Source organism: Paramormyrops kingsleyae, chromosome 11 (genome assembly GCF_048594095.1).
Source record: "Paramormyrops kingsleyae isolate MSU_618 chromosome 11, PKINGS_0.4, whole genome shotgun sequence".
In the NCBI taxonomy this organism is placed as follows: domain Eukaryota; kingdom Metazoa; phylum Chordata; class Actinopteri; order Osteoglossiformes; family Mormyridae; genus Paramormyrops; species Paramormyrops kingsleyae.
In genome coordinates this window covers 18481467-18501920 of record NC_132807.1, presented here as the reverse complement: position 1 = coordinate 18501920, position 20454 = coordinate 18481467, and the positions used below count along the sequence as shown (strand labels likewise).

The following is a 20454-nucleotide window of genomic DNA, read 5'->3' as shown; positions in this document are numbered from 1 at the left end:
TCATTTTATTCGGATTTTCCGTGGCTTAAGGCGCCGGGTAAAGGCGCTAAAAGAGATGCATAGCTAATGCATGTAATATGCAGTATAAATTTCCACTATTAAAAGAATACTCTGAAATGTCAGTACAATGTGTGCTGTGACACTCCGAGAGGTGGTGACGCCTCAATGGCTCCTCCAAACAGACGCTTGTGTATGCAGAGAGAAAGGAAGGAAATCCTGAATGATTCCTGTTGTTTTGTGGTAATCAGAGCAAAATGGCGGGAATTGTGATCATTCATCAGGAAGAGGAAGACCCAGCCTAGACACTAATTGTAGCGTAGCCTCACGTCCAGACAAGCTGCGAGACCTCAGCCTGGTGTCTACAGCTGCCACCCATGTCCTCACTACTCGTAACATTGAAAAACATGGCTAATTCTAACAATACTATCTTAATTAGGATTGTAGGAAAGGTTCTGGAACACTTGTGACCGTTGTTTCTCCTCTTTACTAATTTTACTTTTTACAGTCTCTGTTGTGGTTTTTGAATGGCTATGCTTTTCAGCTGTTTTCACTCATTTTAAGCACCACCTCACAACAGAAAAAATACAACCCTTTAGGAATAACTTTGAAAGTTACATAGACTCATTCTGTACAGAAGAGTATTTAGTCATATTCAGCAAAAAATTACAATAATTATAATTTTTATAATGATGATGATAATAAAACAAAGGTCAGTGAAATCCATGTAAAATCCACTTCGTATGCAATATATATGTGTGATATAACCAACATGGAATATTCAGTGAGATCTGTATAAATACACCTTCAATAGCGTGTGCAGTACAGTACTAATACAGGTAGTGGATGCAAAACTATAAACTATAAGTTACATAGTAGATACAAAATGTATCTCCCATTCAAAACTTGTAAATAATGAATCATTTTGTTTAATATAGCTATGGCAGACGTGGTAAATTAAATATAAGAACCAGTCTCAGAAATGCAGCAGTTAATGGTTGTGTTTGTGTAAATGCCTGTAGTCTCTGTCTATTTTTTGTACACAAGTTAAAAGGACAGACTCCTGTTAGAATTGATAATTTATTGATCAACGTGGGGAAATTGCCTTTATGCCTCCCTCAACTTGCTCTTTGTAGAGTAAGCTGTCCGTGAAGGGCAGCCGTCTGTGGCACCGCCCAGGGAGCTGGGGGTTAAGGGCCTGGCTCAAGGACCCGCAAATATGCTGAGGCTGGGTATGAACCAGCGACCTTCCGATGATATGTTACTGAAGTATTTTTGTTTTCCTACTGTTCCGAACACTGTGATCATAATTATACAGCTGAAGACTTTCAGTAAAAAATATTACTCCAATAAAATTGGCAATCCTTGTTCTTTAACCGTGTTTGAACAGCAAGTGTATTTTACCACAGTAAGCGCACACTGATTCATGCAGGTGTCAAACTCAAGTTCTGAAATTTCGGGTGTGAGTTTTTTCATCCAGCCTCCTCCCCTTATTGCTTAATTCCATTATTTTTGATAGAAGGTGTTTTGGGGAACAACTGGCCATTGCCTTGCTAATTACCGACAACCTAATGAAATACACTCTTGAATAATTAAGGGAGAGGAATATGCTGCAGCGTTAACCGGTGTATATATAGGCTACGTGGCATACAAACGTTTATTACCCAGGATGTGGCTGGACCCACCGGAATAAAGTTTTCTTTCTCGAAAACATTTGTCTTTATGAATGAGCTGCAGATGTCAGTGACCTTGGGCTGTTATGCAGTAGTTTGTCACAGTGGGACAGGCTGAGGATACCGTTTCCTCCCCTGAACGAACCGGCCGCGTCACGGATCCTAATCGTAGGGGTTTATTCTAGCGGCTCTGCGCCATTTCGCTGGTGAGGTTTGGGGGCTTCAAACCTGCCCGCGAGTAACTTTTTCCACTGTGGTTAGTCCACGTCACTGACTCGCTGCACAGCACTGACGGGATCTCCTCACTGCCCGAAGCCTTGTGTGTGGGACGCCGAAGTGTTTATTTTGTTTAGTTTAAAGCTAAACTCTTTGAAGATTTAACAAGGAAAGTTGTGTGTGCATTTCAGAAACGCGTCTTCGGGTTCGAAAGGTAAGCCCCCGTTTTCATGTTTCACGTTTACGGTTTTTTGTTGTGTTTAGAAAACTTTCCGCAACTTTTTTTTTTTAGTGATTTTTGTGGCTTTAATACAGAGACATATATAACTTTAAAGGGTATTTCAAACGACATGCTGTCACTTTTTGAAATCCTCTGAATCCCAGCTTTTCTCAAATTCTCTAGTAGCATAATATATGGACCTAGATTGAAACTGCACGACCAGTTTCATTTTAGAAATCCCATTTTAGTAGTGTAACTTTAACCGAATTGCGTAATCATTTTATTCTAGTTTCACTGGCATCCACTAGATCTAACGAAATGCCAAGCGATCGTTATAGATGTTTTCCAGGAGTATTTGCTTTAACTTAAATGCAGTCTGAAGGATTTTAAAATTTGGTAACATCCGTCGCCGCTCTTTAACTATTTCATCGGTTGTTTTCACCGTATTTGGATTTTTAGTGTCGTTTAATATACCTCTTGTTCTCAATATAGTCTTTTTGCCCGTTTCCCGACATTGTTTTTGCTCTTATGTAAACACTTTGTTCTTATAGAAAGAATGTGGCGTTACAAATTTGCCTTTGAATTTGAGGAATGGACGCATCACCATGGCTGAGTTAAAGACGGAATTGTAGAAAACAGACTGAAGTTAGAGGTTGCATTTTACATTATGAAAGAACTGACTGACTTAAAGGTGGCGATCTGGATCGTGGTAGACTGGAATGCTGCTGGACACACCGGCTGTCGGGAGAAGGAAGTGTGGGATCGTCACCCTGGGCAGTTTCGCCATCGCTCCGTTTTCAGAGCAGCCTGGCATGCGGTGAATGTTGACAGGAGCATGCAGGAAATGCTTATACAGCCTGCGGGCCCTTTACTTCTCACGGGGAAGGCTGATTGCATAATGAATAAAACTCATTGTGGGAGTAGCTCTCATCTGACATGTTCGCTTCTAACTTTTAATTGGCGCGTGACGTGTGCAGCGCCACTTTTTCCTTGATTCGCGTGTGCATGCATGTGCATATAAATTCGCACTTGAATTCTGGTGCATATACTGTACAAGTGAAGGTGAAAGGCGACGCAGAGTTGCAATAAGGGCCGACAGACAGGTGCCCCGTTGAGGCGTCACATAGTTGGCGTGCTACTGAAGTTTAGTAATCAGACGAATGATGTAAATTTGGTTTTGCGGAGGGGAAAATGGGAGGTACCCTCTTTAAAAAAAAAAAAAAAAAAAAAAAAAAAAAAAAAATCGCTGGCTTCATAGGATAGAGGGGAAACAGGCCTATTTTACTGGTGGGGAAAATAAACTAAATATTATCGAACCGTCGAACAAATCTTTCTTTTCATAGACTCTAAGCACCGAAAATAAAGCTTTTGGGTCATTTGAAAATTAGCAGTAAGGACTTGGGCACCCTGGATCCATCTTTTTTCCGAATTATAATTAATTGATTTCGAGTAGGAAATCCAACCCGATGACAGACCCGTCAAATTCAAACCTTTTGGGAAATAAATCACAATAACGGTTTTGCGCAATTGAACAAACTTTTTTTTTTTTTCCCCACATCAATTTTTTTTAGGTTACAGGTGTCAGTACTAAATTATTCGGAAAATGAACCGTAATTTTAAAGCTGTAAAGACCTAGGACTTTCTATTAACCTTAACTGTCTTTCGGTAGAAAGCATTGACAACTGAGCCATTTATGTTCTTTATCAATAATACCCTTGATATATTTAGCTATCTGAATTCACCCATTTATCAGTTCATGCACCTTTATCAGTTCACATGCTGTTTTTATTGCAGTTATTTGACAGGCAGGAGTGGCAGTCATTAGTTTTCGATTTTATCCACCAGATGGCGTCTTGACTTGATCCTGTGAAGTTCAGTGTTGCTTCAAAATAAGATTCCGTGTGGTTGCTATTATCAGACAGCATCGCATGGGTTGTTTTGCAGTTTAACTTACGGACTTTTTTTAAACGTGCTCTCCAAAGGTGAAATAAGATGAATGATATGGATTCAGGTTGAGAAGTAATTTTTTTATTGTTTACCTCTTAAAGTCCCATCACTTTGTTTCATTTGGGGGGCACTTTTTTCATATTCATATAACAGCTGTGTTTCACACCTGTCTCTGCTGTCCTGTATGAATGGAGCCTCTGCCCTGTGCAGCACTGATGTTCTCCAGGTGGACTCGTTCGTCAGGGCTGCTGTTTCCAGCAGCATGCACATTGTTAGCAAGCTGGCCAGACTGCTGCAGCTCAGACACGGAGAGCAGTTGTGGGTTTGACAGCTGAGCAGCCGAGCTTGTGCAGTCCGCCATCTTTCTGATTTTTGTGTGTTGGGTATGTTCCTGTGCCGCTCGGGGCAGCCGGCTGCTCTACCTCTTTCTGCAGCACTGTAGGGTTTTACTGCCCTGTCATTATGCACTTTATCTATGTTTTTCCTCTCTCCCATTTTAGCTTGTTTGATCCCAGTATAGCTTGGAGGGTGGGTAGCATTGGTGTTTCTTTTTCAACTGAGTCCTGGTGATTTCTGAGCTTTTTTGGTCTCTTCATAATCCTGTTATTGGCTGTTTGCACAAAAACATGTACATAGGAATTTGTCTCTGCCTACCCCATCTTGCTCTTCATAGCTTGGGGGGGGTCATGGCGCTGGGTCAACCATCTTGCAGCACCCTTGGAGCTGGGGGGTTAAGGGCTTTGTCCAAAAGTCCTTGGATGTGTGACTGTACTGCTGCGGCCGGGGCTCAAACTGGCAACCTTCCGATCACTGCAATCACAGCCTGCTGAGGCCGGGGCTCAAACTGGCAACCTCCCCCAAAAATGATTATGGCCCGGAAAAGGACTAACACAAGCGCTGAAGAAGCACTGGAACACCGGTGACTTGTGTGTGTGAGTGCCCCCTAGTGGCTCACCGACAGAACTAGCCAAAGGTGCATACTGGGATGTTGGCCAGCTTTGCAGACTGTCGGTAGAGAACGCTTTGGTGTTTGTTGCCTGCCTGATGTGGAGGGGTTTGTCTTTTTTTTGCATTGGGCCTAGGGGCCAGTGTGTGGCTCACTGGGTTAGTGGTCAGAAGATCGCTAGTTTATATCCCTGGGTCGTCAGAGTGATGTCACCGTTGGGCCCTTGAGCAAAGCCCTTCACCTCCAGTTGCTCTAGGGACTGTTTTGAGCCTAAGTCTGAGTCACTTTGGATAAAAGCATCTACTAAGTAAATTTAAAATGTAAATGTTTGCAAGAAAGTTCCCAGCATTAAAAACTGCGTCTTTGAAGAGCGTAAGCCATGATGTCGGCAGGCTTGCTTACGAAGCGAGAGGCCCATCAATATCTGTCCCCTAAGCTGGCCGCAATGGGCCAGTGGCGGATTGATAAGCTTCTCAGAAACCTGCTTGCTGACTGCTTCACAGCACTTGCTGCCCAACCCTTCCTCAGAATTGTGGGCTTCGTTTGAAGGTGGTGCCAGCTTGGTTTTAGACGTCATTTTTATGGTTAAAAGGAAAAAGGTCATCTTTGCCAAAATAAACAAGCCTATTGTCTGATTATGTCCACCATTTATAACTTTGTTTTCATTCTGCACATGCTTTATGGGGGGGGGGGCAGGGAGCTGCACCATGGGAGGAGATTTTTGTGGAATTCTGTGCGCATGCATGGGACACGCGCATACTTCTGAGATTGGCTGTGGCGTGCGTCATCGTCCCCTGTGTTGTCACACACAGCTGATACCCCTGCGCTGCCCTTGCTTATTCACCGACTCGGCACATCCTGCTGAGTGGAGTGTGGTTCTGTGGGTTAGTAATCTGTGCCTGTGATCAGAAGGTTGCTGGTTCAAATCCCATAGTCAGCAGAGTGATTTAATCGTCGGGCCTTTGAGCAAGACCTTTAAGCCCAAATTGCTCCAGAGACTCTGATCCTACTTTCTCAGCTTGCTCCAGGGACTCTGATCCTACTTTCTCTGATCCCTCTCTTCACCAGGATAAAATTTGCACATTAAATCTCCGAATCCCCACGTACATACTCTGATAGATGGAAGGTGTTCTCAGTGATGGCGTCTGACTGTGCGGCATCAGAGGTCAGAATCCAGAAAAACGCTGTCACACGAAAGTGAAGCGGACCTCGGAGCCCCCTCGCACCGCCAAATGCCTGGGATGGGCTTTCCCCAAACGTGGGGCCTTTAATCATCCTAGACGTGGTGTGGTTGTTTTGCTTGTGTTTGTGTCTTTGCATGACGTGTGGAGCGTGCCACCTGGGTCACTGATGGGAGTGGCCCATTTTGTCACTCTGCTGTTTGGGTGGAATGCAGGTGCGGGGCCCACTTCGGTATCTTGCCCCCACCCCGTGGACTAGGTGTGTCCAGGTGAGCCGTACTTTGGCTTGTTTACCACTGGAGGAGCAGATCTGACCACGATTCGCCGCGGACGCAAGGTCTGGCGGCTCTCCTTCAGCTATCCCAGAACATTTTACTGGCAAATCAAGCGTAGGGTTTCACCTGGTGTGCGGCGAGAACTCTGAGCTCTCTTGCTCTCTGAAACCTGTTGATGAACATTCTGCACATCTGCGATCTCTCTTTCGGGGTTTTGGCTCTACTTGGTCTGAACCAAAACACCAAGATCTAGTTTGGAGACCAGATCTTATTTTTGGAATTTGCAATTATTCCTGGGGTTAATTTCTGGTCCGAGTTCCCGTGCCCGAGTACCGGCGGTCTCCCTCTCCTGAATCCTGGACATCGTTGGTTCGGCATCACTGCTCCTGCCTAGCGATGTACGTGCTCTGCACCGTGGTGGCGCTCTGCATCCGCGGCCTCCTCCGCCGCTACCACGCGGCTGTGTCTCCTGGTGACCACCGCGGCGTGGACGAGCCGGGCGGCAGCGGAGAGCTTCAGGTGAGGATCCCGCTTACACCAGCTCCTGCTGGCCTTTAGGCTGCTGGTGCAGGTGATGTCAGTCTCTCGGCTATAGGACTGATTTGAACAGCTATGGGATCTTCTGTGGAATCGTGGTCCTCCTCCAGTTGTTTGTTTGGTGAATGTGTTCAGAACCTTCATAAAGTATTTGACAGCACCGATCAGTGACTATGAAATGCTTGTTCGAGTGCCGCATTCTTTAGGAAACCTGAATTTAATGTCAGGGTGGGGCCCTTATAGCAGGCAGATACTTTTTCTGATGAGGGTGTTTTGGGCTCTCTTTATTATGGGGGAGGAAACTTATTAAGGTCTCATTTTCAGTTTTGCATAAGTTGGCGTCTAATACCACAAACATCACTCATTTCTGAACGCAGTGACGGTGTTGGGCGTGTGCCTTTGTGTTTCACAAAGCAAATAGCTTTCGTTTGTAATTGACTGTCTGGCCATGTAGAAACACTGAATAAATATTGCTAAATTACGCAAGATATCAAATGATTTATAATGAGCTATGAATTAAAATGAGCTCTGTTTCAGCATAACAAAGATGCAAAACATTTGTGAAATGCACTGACATTGTGTGTGTGTGTGTGTGTGTGTGTGTGTGTGTGTGTGTGTGTGTGTTTTATACGGTCATATAAGATTTATAATCTTATCTTTAGTGACTGTGCCAGCACCAGTAAAGTCCTTGGTATGTCTGGGTCGGGCCAGCAGGCACTGAGTCTTGGGTAAACTAAAGCACTGAAAGCCAAACTAGTGTTTGCTTTGCAATATTTCTAATGGTCCCTGGACCTGATTCTGTGCAGTATGCAGTCGGCAGTCGGCTCCAGATAGGATCCCGGTCCCCCTGAGGCCCAACGGTATCGGCAAGCTCCTGCACCTTTTGTTTATTCTGTGTGCTGATGGTCGACACCCCGAACGGCGTGACCGTGCTCACGTTGTGCGTATTTCACGCGCAAGGTGTGTCTCTCCCGATCGCACGGGTAGGTGGGCTCGCGATGGCACTGCTTACCCGGCAGGGGAGGGGACAGGTGCGTGGGGGACAATGGGACAAACAGTGGAGCATTACAGGACAAACAGTGCTGCCATAAAAGTGAATAAAAAATAGGTGATACTTTGGTGATGAGTGTGCAAATAACCACAGAGGTAGTAAAGTACTGATTGTGATGAGGTGCCATATTAACAACGCTGTGCAGTGCAATGCAGTGATGGGACAGATGCAGCTCATTGACTGTTCAGTGGCTTGACAGCCTGTGGTAGGAAACTGTCCTTGAACCAGGTGGTGTGGGAGATGATGCACCGGTAGTGATTTCCAGAGAGCAGCAGTGTGAAGAGGGAGTGAGCTGGGTGAATGTACTCCTTGATGAGACTCCTTTTCTGGTGAGGGGAGAGTGTGGATTCAGTCGGGACATGAGGTTTAGATTTCTGAAACGATTTGGCCGTATTGGGTTTTAAATAAACCTCCCTGTCTCCTGTTGTGTCCTGAATGTACCACATATGAAGCTTCATCACTGTGTCTCGGTGACAGGGTCCGTTCGAAATCCCATGAGACGTCACTGGGGAGAAAGTTACTAGTTCCGTACCAACGCAGCGCCCCAAACCCATCTCGTGAAATAGGTCGGTGAAGCAGGGCTTCGCTTACATATGAAATATTTAGCGGGAGCTTCGAGGGCGCATGCAAGGGGATGTGCTCACATCAGAGGAGGGCTGAGACTGGCTCTGATTGGCTGTTGCTAGGCAACAGGCAAAAAGCAGGCCGCGCAGAGCTGGGGGGTTGGGGCAGAGCGTCGGTGGCCGGCAGCAGAGAGGGGCTGGAGAAAGGAGCATGACTGAGTGTCTGGCACCGCTGGGTGGTGGTGAGTACCGGTCAAAATCACGGCTAATTGGTAGCTTGTGCCTTTCCCAGGTTTTGCGGCCGTCGCTGCTGTTACCGGAGTCTCTTTGTGCAGATATCACCTTTGTGCTCACATGGTACCTCCACCTTTAGGATGTATCTGCTGCATGCAATCGGGGGTCGTTTTATTCTTGATTGATAGTCTTGACTTGTTTGGCGAACTTTGTCTTTTGTCTAAGAGCATCTATTCTGCCAGTGCTTGGTGCTGTTTGTCAGTCAAGATTGTATTTTGACATGGGTGCTTTTGTTGTGTTTAACAAGTAAATAATCCAGTGGTTAAAAACTGACCCTTTTTGCTGCAGTATGTGCTTAAGCTGTCAAGCATCCCTTACTTTGTGTGTGTGTACATCTGGTGTAAAGAATTCAGGTCCATATAACTGTCTATCAAGGTCAGATGCAGAATTTGTTTGAAGCTTAAATGTTTTAGGCAGATGGCAGACGACCTGAATTAGGCTGTGCACACACACACACACACACACACACACACACACACACACATATATATGCACCAGAGGATTTAACTGGTTCAGCTAAATGAGCTGAATTTTCCCAAACGTTATTCTGCATCTTCCATGTGAGAGTAACAGGAGATGTTTCATAGGCCGAAACCTCATAAGTTAGTTTGCTTCAGGGTGACGTTGCAGAGACAGACTATTAGGAGGTGGGTGACTCTAATGAAGGATTCATCGCTTGACGGTGGCCTTTGCTGTTGGACTTGGGCCTGAGGCAGACGTTTGTAGCAGATGTGCTGGCTCAGGATCCCTACACAGATGATGCACTGAGCTACTGGCACTGCCCAAACAGGGAATACTTACTGGTTGCCTGTTTAAAAAAGCCCAGGCTGGAGCTATCTGGTATTCCTGGCAGGCGACTTGGGTCTTAAAGGGACATTGTGTGCAGCGGTTTTTGAACCGTAGGCCCTCGTAGGAAGCCACCTGTGTTTGGTGTAGATGTTTATCGAGGGAGGCGTGTCACGCTTTCCGGCCTGCCAGTGGCATTCTGGGTATCGTAGGTGCTGCTGACCTCGTCCCCACAAAGTGACTCCTTCATTCTGGCGTCTTTCCCTCCTGCTGGGGCTGCATTCGAAAACAAAGAAAACCGGAAATTGCTCAAGCGAGGAACGCAAGAGGAATGTCAGGAATGCCGGGAGTCCGGTTCAGCTGGAGCGTCCCCAAAGGAAGGAAGTAGGGGCTGTGGAGGAAGCTGGCTGCAGTGGAGCTTAAAGGATTAAGGTTACCTGGGCACCGTGGTGGTGGCAGCTGATGTCTATAGAATGTTAGATGTTTGTGTGAGTGTTGCAGCTCTGGAATGATGCATCATTGGTTCATTCAGTAAAACTTCTACAGCAGAGATTGGCAGGTCCTGTGAGGGCCGCCGATAACCCACTTTGAGGTGGGTTGGTATTATACACCTATTCCTGTGTTAACAATTGGCACATTGAGGGGGAAAAATCTGATTGGTGATCAGGACCCGTCTGAATTACGATGCCTTCGGCAAACGGCCTGTTTCTTTAGTCAGTCTGCTGTTGTATGCTGTAGTGGGGTTCAGGCTATTTAAGATCATTTGAGGTCAGTGTGATTAACTAGTCTTTCGGCTGTTGGTCACATTCTCGAGAACGTGCTATGGTGGGTGGGGTGCGAGTGAGGCCGTCTCAAAGAGCAATGGAACTTGCCTGTACTGCATGCTGTGAGTCAGTGGGTGTTCTGCTCTGACGTCAGCATCCTCAGTCGTGTGACTTTCCCCTGCAGTTGGCCTGGAGAGTCGGCGTGCGCCGCAAGCCGCCTTCGCCGGTCATGCTCGGCGCACGCAGGACCTGGGACTTTGACCACACCCCCTGCTTACAGGAGCTCTGGAAGAGAGACATCTCATTCGACGGTGGGTGTCACATGGTCGGGGCCGGCAGAGAAACCGCCGGAGCGATGTGCTCGAGATTCCTGCATGCGAGACTTCCTGTGGGTTGCAGAGAGCGAGGGAGAGAGTGGAGGGGGGTGTGAGAGGCAGATTGGGGGGGGGGGGGTGATGTGTGAGACTGCAGACTTTCACAGGGACCGGAGCTGGAGAGAGCAGCAGGAGTCTGCAGTGGGGCAGGTAGGTATGCAAGGGGGGAGCAACAGGGCAGGTATGGTCCTGCGGGGCAGGGGGAGGGCAGCTACGTTTACCGCGACATCGCTCTCCCTTTAAAAGGTTCCTTGGTCGTGCTGTCGATCTCCTCCTGCTGGCTGCTGTGAAGGTGACTGGGGACGGAGAGCGGGGATTGTTCTGGAAAGCGGGCCAGTGCTGCAGCAGTGCTGCGTCTGGCAGGCTGGCGTCTGAAGCAGATGCTGTGCTTTGGGGACTCGTGTGCAGTGTCACTGGCTCAGGGTTGTTTTTGGTCGTCAAGCTGTCCGCCTCGTCCGATACGTGTTACCTGCAGACGTCGCTCCATGTGCATTATTAGAGTTCTGTCAGCATGCGGTTGCACATGTACTTAGTGGCGGCCAGTGCAGCTTCTCTTCGGCCACCACGCCCCCTGATGGTGTGGGATGGTAATGCAGATACTATTAGTATGCTAGCTGTCACACTGGAGACGCCAGCTGGTCCTGAAGGTGACACTGCTCCCTGGGACGAATGATCTTATCTGCAGCTGGACATCAAGCCTGACGACCGTCTTCCAGCACATTGCAGGATTGAGACCCCCAGATACATCCTCAGGACCATGCAGGGGGGTCCGGTGTAGATTTCTGACAGTGCATGTCATGCAGCTGCTGTACGCCTTTTTTTTTGGAGCATGGTGATGCAGATAGACTGCCACTGCACGCTGCAGCTGATTTTGCTGTGTGTCCTTCATTGAGCCGTTTTATCCCTAACCTTAACAGATCAGCCTGCCTCTGACCTGACCGCCGGCCCTTTTCCTGGCCTGGATGTTCTCTGTACCATCTTACATTTTTGCAGTGCTGTCCTTTTTGCTCTTCATTCGCTGATCATTTCCTGCCGCGACCCGCTTTGCTCCTTCTGGGCTCTTCCCCAGCGGGTCCTTTTACGTTATTTAATCCCACGTTTATGTCGGATACTTGGTGTCGTTCTCCCAGGCCTGAAGAACAGCTAGCAGAGTAGATTACATCTCCCCCGATCCCCTTTGTTTGGCATTAATTAGCTGTAGTACTATGGTGAAACTCAATGCTTTTTCGAAGTAGGTCAGGTTGATTGGGGCACTCGTACTGTAAGAGAGAGAGAGAGTGTGTGTGTGTGTGTGAGAGAGGGCGAGCGTGACCCTGAGCGCCCCCTCTCACTCTCCGCAGACAGCTCGCTGGATCTCCTCATGAGTGACGGCGAGGAGGACACCTCCTTCCTCCCACTGCAGACCTCTGCCTTCCCCCATCGCTTACTGACCTCTGACCTCCCCAATCCCAGCAACCAACAGCTGCTCATACAGGTAAGTTTTCAAATGAATTATGAAAGTTGGGCTGATGTATTTCAGGTGATTTTATACAGGGACTCCAACAGGGGGGATAAAAGCCAGGCAGCTGACATGCCTCTCTGTCATGATGGTTGACAGTCAGAATTATGACCTCTGACTCTCGCCCATTCCTGAGGAGTCTCGGACGTCCTCTGACTCCTGCTTCCTTTTCTCCCATGAGACCTTGCAGGACAAGGTGTCTGAGTTCCAGGCTCGCTTGTGCAGGGAGGACGCCGGCTGGGGGTCCCAGGGTCTCTGGACCCCGAAGCAGGAGTGCAGAGCATCGCAGCTGGAGGTTGCGCCCGCTGGTGAGGAACTGGGGTCTGATGGTCTTCGTGGGGCTTCGCTAGTCTGCAGGTGGCTCTGTAAACGATGGGTGTCCCCTCAGGTGGGGGGGGCTCCTCTCAAGGACCGTCTGAGCTGCATCCAGCAGAACAGGGACAGGGGCTTCAGGAGGGAAGCGATACCCAGAACCTTTCACACGTCAAGGACCCCGCCCAGCAGGCCCTGATCGGCAGGCTGCGTGCACAGGTACCCGTCCGCTCTCTGCTCCATCCCTGTGCTTAAGTAGGGGATGCTCTTCATGTATTGACAGGGTGTGTTTCCTGCCTTGACCTACAGGTGGGGCTGCTGGAGGAGAAGCTGCTGGATCAGACCCAGGAGGTGGAGAGGCTGCGCGCTGGACTGGTCTGTCAAACACTTTACTGGATTTCCTCACCCCCAATATTTAAACTCCTCCTCATTTCCATTGGCAGTACCAACTTTATTATTATAAGAGACCCTGAGCCTGCTGTTGAATCGCAGTGCTGGTAATATGGGTCATGTGATTGTCTTACTGTACTGAGATGATTGAGAATGATACACAGGACCACCAAGCTGCATTTATACATGCCTTTCGTCTCAGGCTTGTGTATCTGTACTTGAGGAGTAAGAGTGTCTTCCTACTCCAACCACTAGGGGGCAACGGACCTGGAAAAGCAACTAGAAGTCCTAGTGTTGGAGAATGAGCGTCTCAAACAGGAGCTACGAGAGTGCCAGCGCAGCCAGGTGATCTTTAAAATATATTTTGTTGCATGTTGACCTCCGTGTGTATCGCTTTCGTAGTTGGGAGCTCTACCCTTATGCCCTCCATCACCCATGCAGGAGGTGGAGGCTCTCCGGAGGCAGCTGGCCCAGCGTGATGGGGAGGTCCAGGAACAGCAGCAGCAGCTTCGCGAGCTGCAGCAGCAGCTGGAGCAGGTACTCCAGGAGCAGGGGACAGAACCGCAGCTGAGCCAGAGGCTGAGAGCCCCATCCAGGCAGCCAATGCTGCCCCCTCAGGCCAAGGTGGGAATAACTCATGAATGTTACTACATGAAGTGGAAATGAAGGCAGATGGCCATGCACTTTGCATTAACCTGTGCCGTTTTGTTTTTTCTGTTTTTTATTTGTACTGCAGTATTTGGCAGATGTGGGTGAGATGGCTTTTCCCCGACACAAACGGACGCTTCACGAGGTCCAGACCCAGGCCCAGAACCAGGCCTTGCAGGAGCAACTTGTGGTCCAACAGGATCTTTTCCTTGAGCTGCAGCAGCAGTTGCATGAGTCGCAGCGAGTCAGCAGTCAGCTGCGTGCACAGGTACCCCATCCTGCCCCCCATCCCTGTGACCTCTGACCCTGTTGAAACTCCTCGTGTGTGTGTGTGTGTGTGTGTGTGTGTGTGTGTGTGTGTGTGTGTGTGTGTGTGACACACACAGTGGTACCTCGGTTCTCGAGCTCACTAGAACTCGAATTTCTTGAACAAACCTGTTTGACCTAGAACTCGATCTGAATATCAGAAGTCAAACTGTGAACGCTGACCTAATAAATTGTACATGCCAGGAAATGAGTCATACTACAATGCAATTCTTACTTGAATGCCTTCTTCACAGACTGGACGATTAACCAAATAAAGCAGCGCAACATTACAGTAACTAACAATAAATAAACCACTAACTTACATGTACTGTTAGAGCATTTATGTCATTTATTTAAACTTTATTTTGCCAGGTAAATTAACTGAAAACCAGTTCTCACTGCTTTACGTGATATTCGGGAGAAAGAGCAGATTACGCATCGGAACTGCCTGGGATACAAACGTCATGCGTGTAACTAAACTCTTCAGCCAATAAGAGCAAAGATCTGTCGTCACGGAGGCGGTTCCAGTTTGTGCAGCCGGGTGAGAGGTCGCAATGCATCTAACCGTAATGCATTGCGTCAGGATCAGAATGCATTGCTTTAAGCCAGCGCTGTAAGCAAGTTGAACGCACCCAATGACCGGACTGGGGAAACAAACTGAAACGCAAACTTAATACAGAGCACTAATGACAACAACCAGAAATAGCTGATCACATGGGGATCTCAGACGAGGCTAACGAGGGGGCGTGGCACACGGAAGGAGCGGATGATCGGGGCAGGACAGGGGTAATGTTGGGATAAGATCTTTATCGTTTTGGAAGCCATTAAGAAAAAAAATGCTCCTCTTGTTTTATCCTGTCCATTTTGTGTTTAAATGCTTTAAAAAAAAAAAAAAAAAAAAAAAAAACACATTTAGGTGTCATTTTGGGGGGCCGGGAACCAATTAATTGGTTTTCCATTATTTCCTATGGGAAAAATTCGATCAGAACTCGGAACTTTTTAGGATTCGATCCATAGTCCGGAACGGATTAAGTTCGAGAACTGAGGTACGTGTGTGTGTGTGTGTGTGTGTGTGTGTGATAAAAAAGCCTATAATCAGTTGCCGACAAAGGGCCAGAGTATCCTGCAACACTCAACTGACGTTGTAATGGATGAATTTGCCACCTGCTGGACGACCTGTGTCATTGGCACTTCATTTTTGGGACAGCGTAGGGGTGTTTTCACAATACCAAGAAAACAAAGATCGTACTTGTGGTCTTGACAACTGCGGTCTTATTAACTTGCCTCCCAAAACGAGCTTGAGGTGCAATGAATTATGGGATTGTTCTCATTTGGCAAGTAAGCAACTGATATATCCTTGATATTTGCGTTGGGACAAGAAACAGGTACGCGAGAACATTAGTATGCATAATGAAAAACACCCTAGATCTTGGTGGGATGCTAGCTGTGTCGGAAAAGGAGAGGCTGTCATGTGATTAAGAATGACGAGTATGACTTTCTGGATCTCAAGGTTCTCGGCTGTTTGTGTGGTCACCTCCCTTTAGGTCTTGGCATATGAGGGGGAAATGGAGCGGTGCCAGGGCCAGCTGGAGGCGGAGATGCAGACCCTGGAGGAGGAGAAGAACCGTGTCATTGAGGAGGCCTTCATCCGGGCCGAGAGCGAGATGAAGGCAGTGCATCAGAACCTGGCGGGTGTGCGGATGAACCTTCTGACTTTGCAGCCTGCCCTGCGCACCCTCACCTGCGATTACAACTGCCTGAAGAGGCAGGTGCAGGACTTCCCCTTCATGCTGGAGAAGGCCATCGCCGAGGCCAAGCAGGAGGTAGGGTGGCGTGCAGGGCACCAAGAGCGCCCTCTGGTGGCTGGAATCCTGCTCAACCTTCTTGTGTGCCCGCAGATCTGTCATGTGATCAGGGAAGTGAGCAGCACCAACCGAGAGCTTCTGCGCAAGTACAAGAGAGAGATGAACCTGAGGAAGAGGTGCCATGATGAACTGGTCCGTCTCAGAGGTGAGCCGCTCAGTGTCTTCCTCCCCGAGCCCCATGTGTGAGGTTTGGGTGAGGTCTTGGCTTGTCTATGCAGCTATGGATAAAAATTGGTTGTCCTCCCGGTAATCAAGGCAGAGGCAGTTTAGTGGCTTTCTGTGATTGGTCCAATTTCAACAGTTGGGTACATCATTGATTTGCATTAAGTTACAAATAACTTCACTCCTAAAATACTTAATTTGTTTTAGGAAACATCCGTGTCTTCTGCCGAGTCCGACCTGTAGGCCAGGAGGCCGGCTCAAGTGGGTCCAGGAGCATCGTGACCTTTAACCCAGATGATGACGCTCTGCTCCACCTAGCAAACAAAGGGAAGCTGATGACTTTCGAGTTGGACAAGGTGTTTCCGCCACAGACGACGCAGGAGGAGGTGAGACTATGGACAGGTGGACAACCAAGCAAAGCATGGGAAATGGGGGGGGGGGGGGGGGGGGGAATGACCCTCTTCTTTCAAAGTTCTGATTGGCCACGGGAGCCCAGCGAATCTCAAAAAAATGAGGGAAATAATGCTCACTTTTCCTGTTCTGATTGGCCAGGTTTTTCAGGAAGTCCAGTCCTTGATCACATCTTGCATTGATGGCTACAATGTTTGCATATTTGCTTATGGACAGACAGGCGCAGGCAAGACCTACACCATGGAGGTATGTTTATGCTCGTCCATTGGCTTTTCAGATATGTGGGATGATGACTCTGACAATCACTGTTCTTAGTTTTATTCACTTGCACCTTGGCTTGAATTCCCTGTTGAGGAGGGATTAGCCCCAAGGTGCAAACACACTGGATCAGTTCTGATGCCATTATAGTTGTGACTGCTTCTGCTTTTCACCACTAGGGGGTGGCAGACAACCCAGGCATCAATCAACGGGCACTGCAGCTGCTTTTCGCAGAGGTGTCGGAGAAGGCCCCAGACTGGGAGTTCCGCATCACCGTCAGCATGGTGGAGATTTACAATGAGACGCTCCGGTGGGCAGCCCTGCTATTCTGGGTTTTATGTCTGGTTCTTAATCATTTATGGCATCAAATCAGACTCACCACAACCCGAATATGAATTTATTAACCCGAATCTGAATGTGTTAACTTGAACTTGAATTAAAGCATATTTGAATTTATTACCTGAACTTGAATTTGTTACTTGTGTGGTCAAGAATTTGCTTGATTTAGATCTACACTTGTTTGCTTGTTCTGGGGATACTGGATGGTTTCCCTGAACTTGAATTTCTCAACCCGAATTTTCTCGACCTGAATTTTACAACTTGATCTTGATTTTTTTTTTTTTTTTATTACCGCACAAGCAACATAAATTCAAATAACCTGAACTTGCATTAAAGAAAGTGTAACACATTAAGATTCGGGTAAATAAATTCAAATTTGGATTGTGGTGAGTCTGATTTGACGCCATAATCGTTCGCCTTAATTGGTGAAAGCAAAAATAAAAGGAAGTGATGTCACTATTTTTGGTTCTCTCCGTATAATTGAGATCATGGGTTCTGCTACATAGATTGTCCTTCAGGGGTCTTGTTTGTTTCTGACTGCTCTAGTTCACTGTGTGTTCCCTTTCACATTGATGTGCAGGTTTTTCAAAGCAATAGTAAGATGATCTATGCCTGTAATTTTTCAGGAACCTGCTGGGCGATAACCCCAGTGAGAGGCTGGAGATTAAGATGTGTCCAGATGGCAGCGGGCAGCTGTATGTGCCAGGACTCACAGAGATTAGCGTGCAGAGCGTGGAGGACATCAACAGGGTGCGTGCACTCACTCACTCACTCACTCACTCCCTGTGTGGGTTCTTCGCCAGGCTGGATTGTGGTTGAGCCGCTGCTTCTCTCCCTCTGGGTTGTCCTTCTTAAGGTCCCTCTCTGTCTCTCAGGTCTTCAACCTGGGTTATGTGAACCGGGCTACAGCCTGCACCAACCTGAACGAGCACAGCTCCCGCTCGCACGCCCTCCTCATCGTCACCGTGGCTGGGGTGAACACCACGACCGGTCACCGCACGTCAGGTGACTTGCCGGAACACGTCGGGCTCAACTCTCCAAAGAGTCGATATAAGTCAGAGTAGATGAGGTCATGGGGAAGTCCTTTTTAATGGCAGTGTGTACAGAGACGGTACGGCAGCACTTTTCAGCCTTAAGGGAGAAATTTAATCTTTAATCAACATTTCTTACTTTTTAAGAAGCTTAATGTTCAGTGTGGGTTTCCACCTTAAAAGTTAGACCACCTTAAGTGATTCCTCCACGTGTGCATGAGGTGGCTATGCATCACAGGCGTGTCACAGGCGTGTCCCATGCATTCTGGCAGGAAAGCTGAACCTAGTGGACCTGGCAGGCTCGGAGCGCATCTCACGGTCGGGCGCCGAAGGCTGCCGTCTGCGGGAGGCGCAGTGCATCAATAAGTCCCTGGCCGCCCTGGGAGACGTCATCCACGCCCTGCGCTCCCGGCAGCCCCACGTGCCGTTCCGCAACTCGCGGCTCACCTACCTGCTGCAGGACTCGCTGAGCGGGGACAGCAAGACCCTCATGATGGTGCAGGTGAGAAGGATTATTTTCATAACAAGCCCTATCCGGACCGGCAGCAGCGTTCATCTCCACTCAAACCACGCATCCCCCCCCCCCCCCCAAGGTGTCCCCGCTGGACAGCAACATGAGCGAGTCCGTGTGCTCCTTGAAGTTCGCCCAGCGCGTGCGCTCCGTGGAGCTGGGCCCTGCGAGCGCCACCCGCAGGCCGGCTGACTGCTCCCCCAGCTCGGCCTCCCCCACCCACGACAGTGTGGAGGTAAGCGGCCATGCGAGCGTGATGGGGGGGTGGGGTGCGGCGTGATGGAGGCGGAGCGTGACGGAGGTAAGTCCTTCCGCTGGCTAATGGCTGCCGCCTGGCTCGTTGTTGCAGCTGGACTCTCCGCCGGTGACTCCTATGCCGCTGCCCATCTCCCGCATCAGCAGCTCGGGCTCGATCTCTGCGCTGGCCGGCGCCCGCAGGAAGTCCCAGCCACACCTCTCCTCAGGTGGACATTGGCACACTCTCTCTCACACACACCCACACACTCAGACTGAAACCTTTGCACTTGCATTATCCCCTTGCTCTACCCGGGTGTGCCAATCACTGTGGGTTCACTGAAACTTTTCTTTTCTCTCCTCTTGGACTATGTCTGCTGTTCTGACCCTGATTGGTTGGTTTATAGACTGACTTGTAGACAGAGGCAGCTGATTGGTGACACAGTGGACAGGTAGGTGGGTCCTTAGAGCATCTGCTTGGCATATACAATGCAGCATGGCCCGGCACCCACCTGTCTAACAAGCCTGCCCCCTGGCTGCAGGGCCCTGTATCTGCGTGTCCATCTATGTCCTGTCACACCTGCCGCTTTGTTCACCCTGCTGTCGCTTTCCAGTTGCACTCATTTGGCTCACGTTTCCCAATCAAATGTATAATCATCTCCCCCCTGTCACCAGGACGGATGAAGCTGGCTGCTTGATAAGACCTCAAGAACCATAAGGAACCAGAGCTCTGGATGACTATGCCAACACCTTACTGGTTCCCATATAGCCAATGGAATATCTCAAACTGCTGCAAAGATTCATCATTGATTGCACCCTGGGTGAAATAAGCTACCCACTCAGGGTCTGACTGTTTTTTGGCTGACTGCACTGCACTGCGCACTGCACTGGGCACTGCCCTCTCACACTAATCGAACTGGAGGGTGCAAAACAGGGCACAGTACAATTTCCCACAGGCCACCTGTCTGCCACTTGGTCCTGGATCGTCTCACTGCTGCAGCCTGTGAGACTCTTTCACAGACAGTATTTCGAATAAGATGCACTTTAATGACAGATTTTGTGCTTTGATTTTTATGCAATCTAGGTATAACAGGACCTGGAGTCCTGCAGTGGTTTTATTTCCAATCCTGCAATTAAGTGCAAAGTGTAATCCCTGTACAGCAGACGCTTGTAATTGCTAGTTATCTTAACAGCTGGAAAGATTAAAATCCAATGCATGCACACCCCCAGCCTAGATTTTGCTTCTAAGTAAACCGAAGACTGGGAAACGTTTGTTTCGGTACAATCCATATCATCATGTGACTCTGGGGGAGTACAGCAAACTGCTGTTGAAGTGGACAATTTTAACGAGGATGACTCATCTGTTCAGTCAAGTGTTACGAGACAGAAATCTCCTCTGGTGTCTTCTGCTGATAGATCTTCCGCAGTTTTGATTGGTACTTGCTTGTGCTTGGCTGTATGTTGGGGAAAAACGTTGATTTTCTTATTTTTATATTTTTAATAAAATGAGAGTATTTTCCTCCAATTTCTTTTCTTTAAGCATTGATGGAGTTTGAGGCTTGTGAATTCCATGAATTCCATGAATGTGGACACTAATTGTGAAAAGTAAAATTTCACTTTAAGCTTTGGTCAGTCTCAGTCATTTCAAGGGCATGTTGCAAAAAT

General features: G+C 48.2%; 1 protein-coding gene across 7 annotated transcripts; it reads left to right on the top strand.

Moving 5' to 3' along the window:
• Nucleotides 1-1668: 1668 nt before the first annotated feature.
• Nucleotides 1669-20416, top strand: LOC111847381 (kinesin-like protein KIFC3). 7 transcript variants are annotated; one of them, XM_023818519.2, is made up of 21 exons: nt 6435-6974; nt 10635-10761; nt 12165-12298; nt 12504-12630; nt 12711-12853; nt 12944-13009; nt 13280-13369; nt 13466-13648; nt 13761-13940; nt 15523-15801; nt 15877-15988; nt 16213-16391; nt 16558-16662; nt 16854-16984; nt 17640-17763; nt 17889-18018; nt 18317-18546; nt 18638-18790; nt 18905-19019; nt 19197-19241; nt 19465-20416. In XM_023818519.2, the coding sequence occupies exons 1-20, from the start codon at nt 6852-6854 to the stop codon at nt 19199-19201; spliced, it is 2736 nt and encodes a 911-aa protein (XP_023674287.2). In that variant the 5' UTR covers nt 6435-6851; the 3' UTR covers nt 19202-19241; nt 19465-20416. The 7 variants fall into 7 exon arrangements, with proteins under 7 accessions (XP_023674296.2, XP_023674314.2, XP_023674278.2 ...); XM_023818528.2 differs by lacking the exons at nt 6435-6974; nt 19197-19241 and adding an exon at nt 1669-2100; XM_023818510.2 differs by lacking the exon at nt 19197-19241 and having other exon boundaries at nt 6432-6974; nt 12513-12630.
• Nucleotides 20417-20454: the final 38 nt, after the last annotated feature.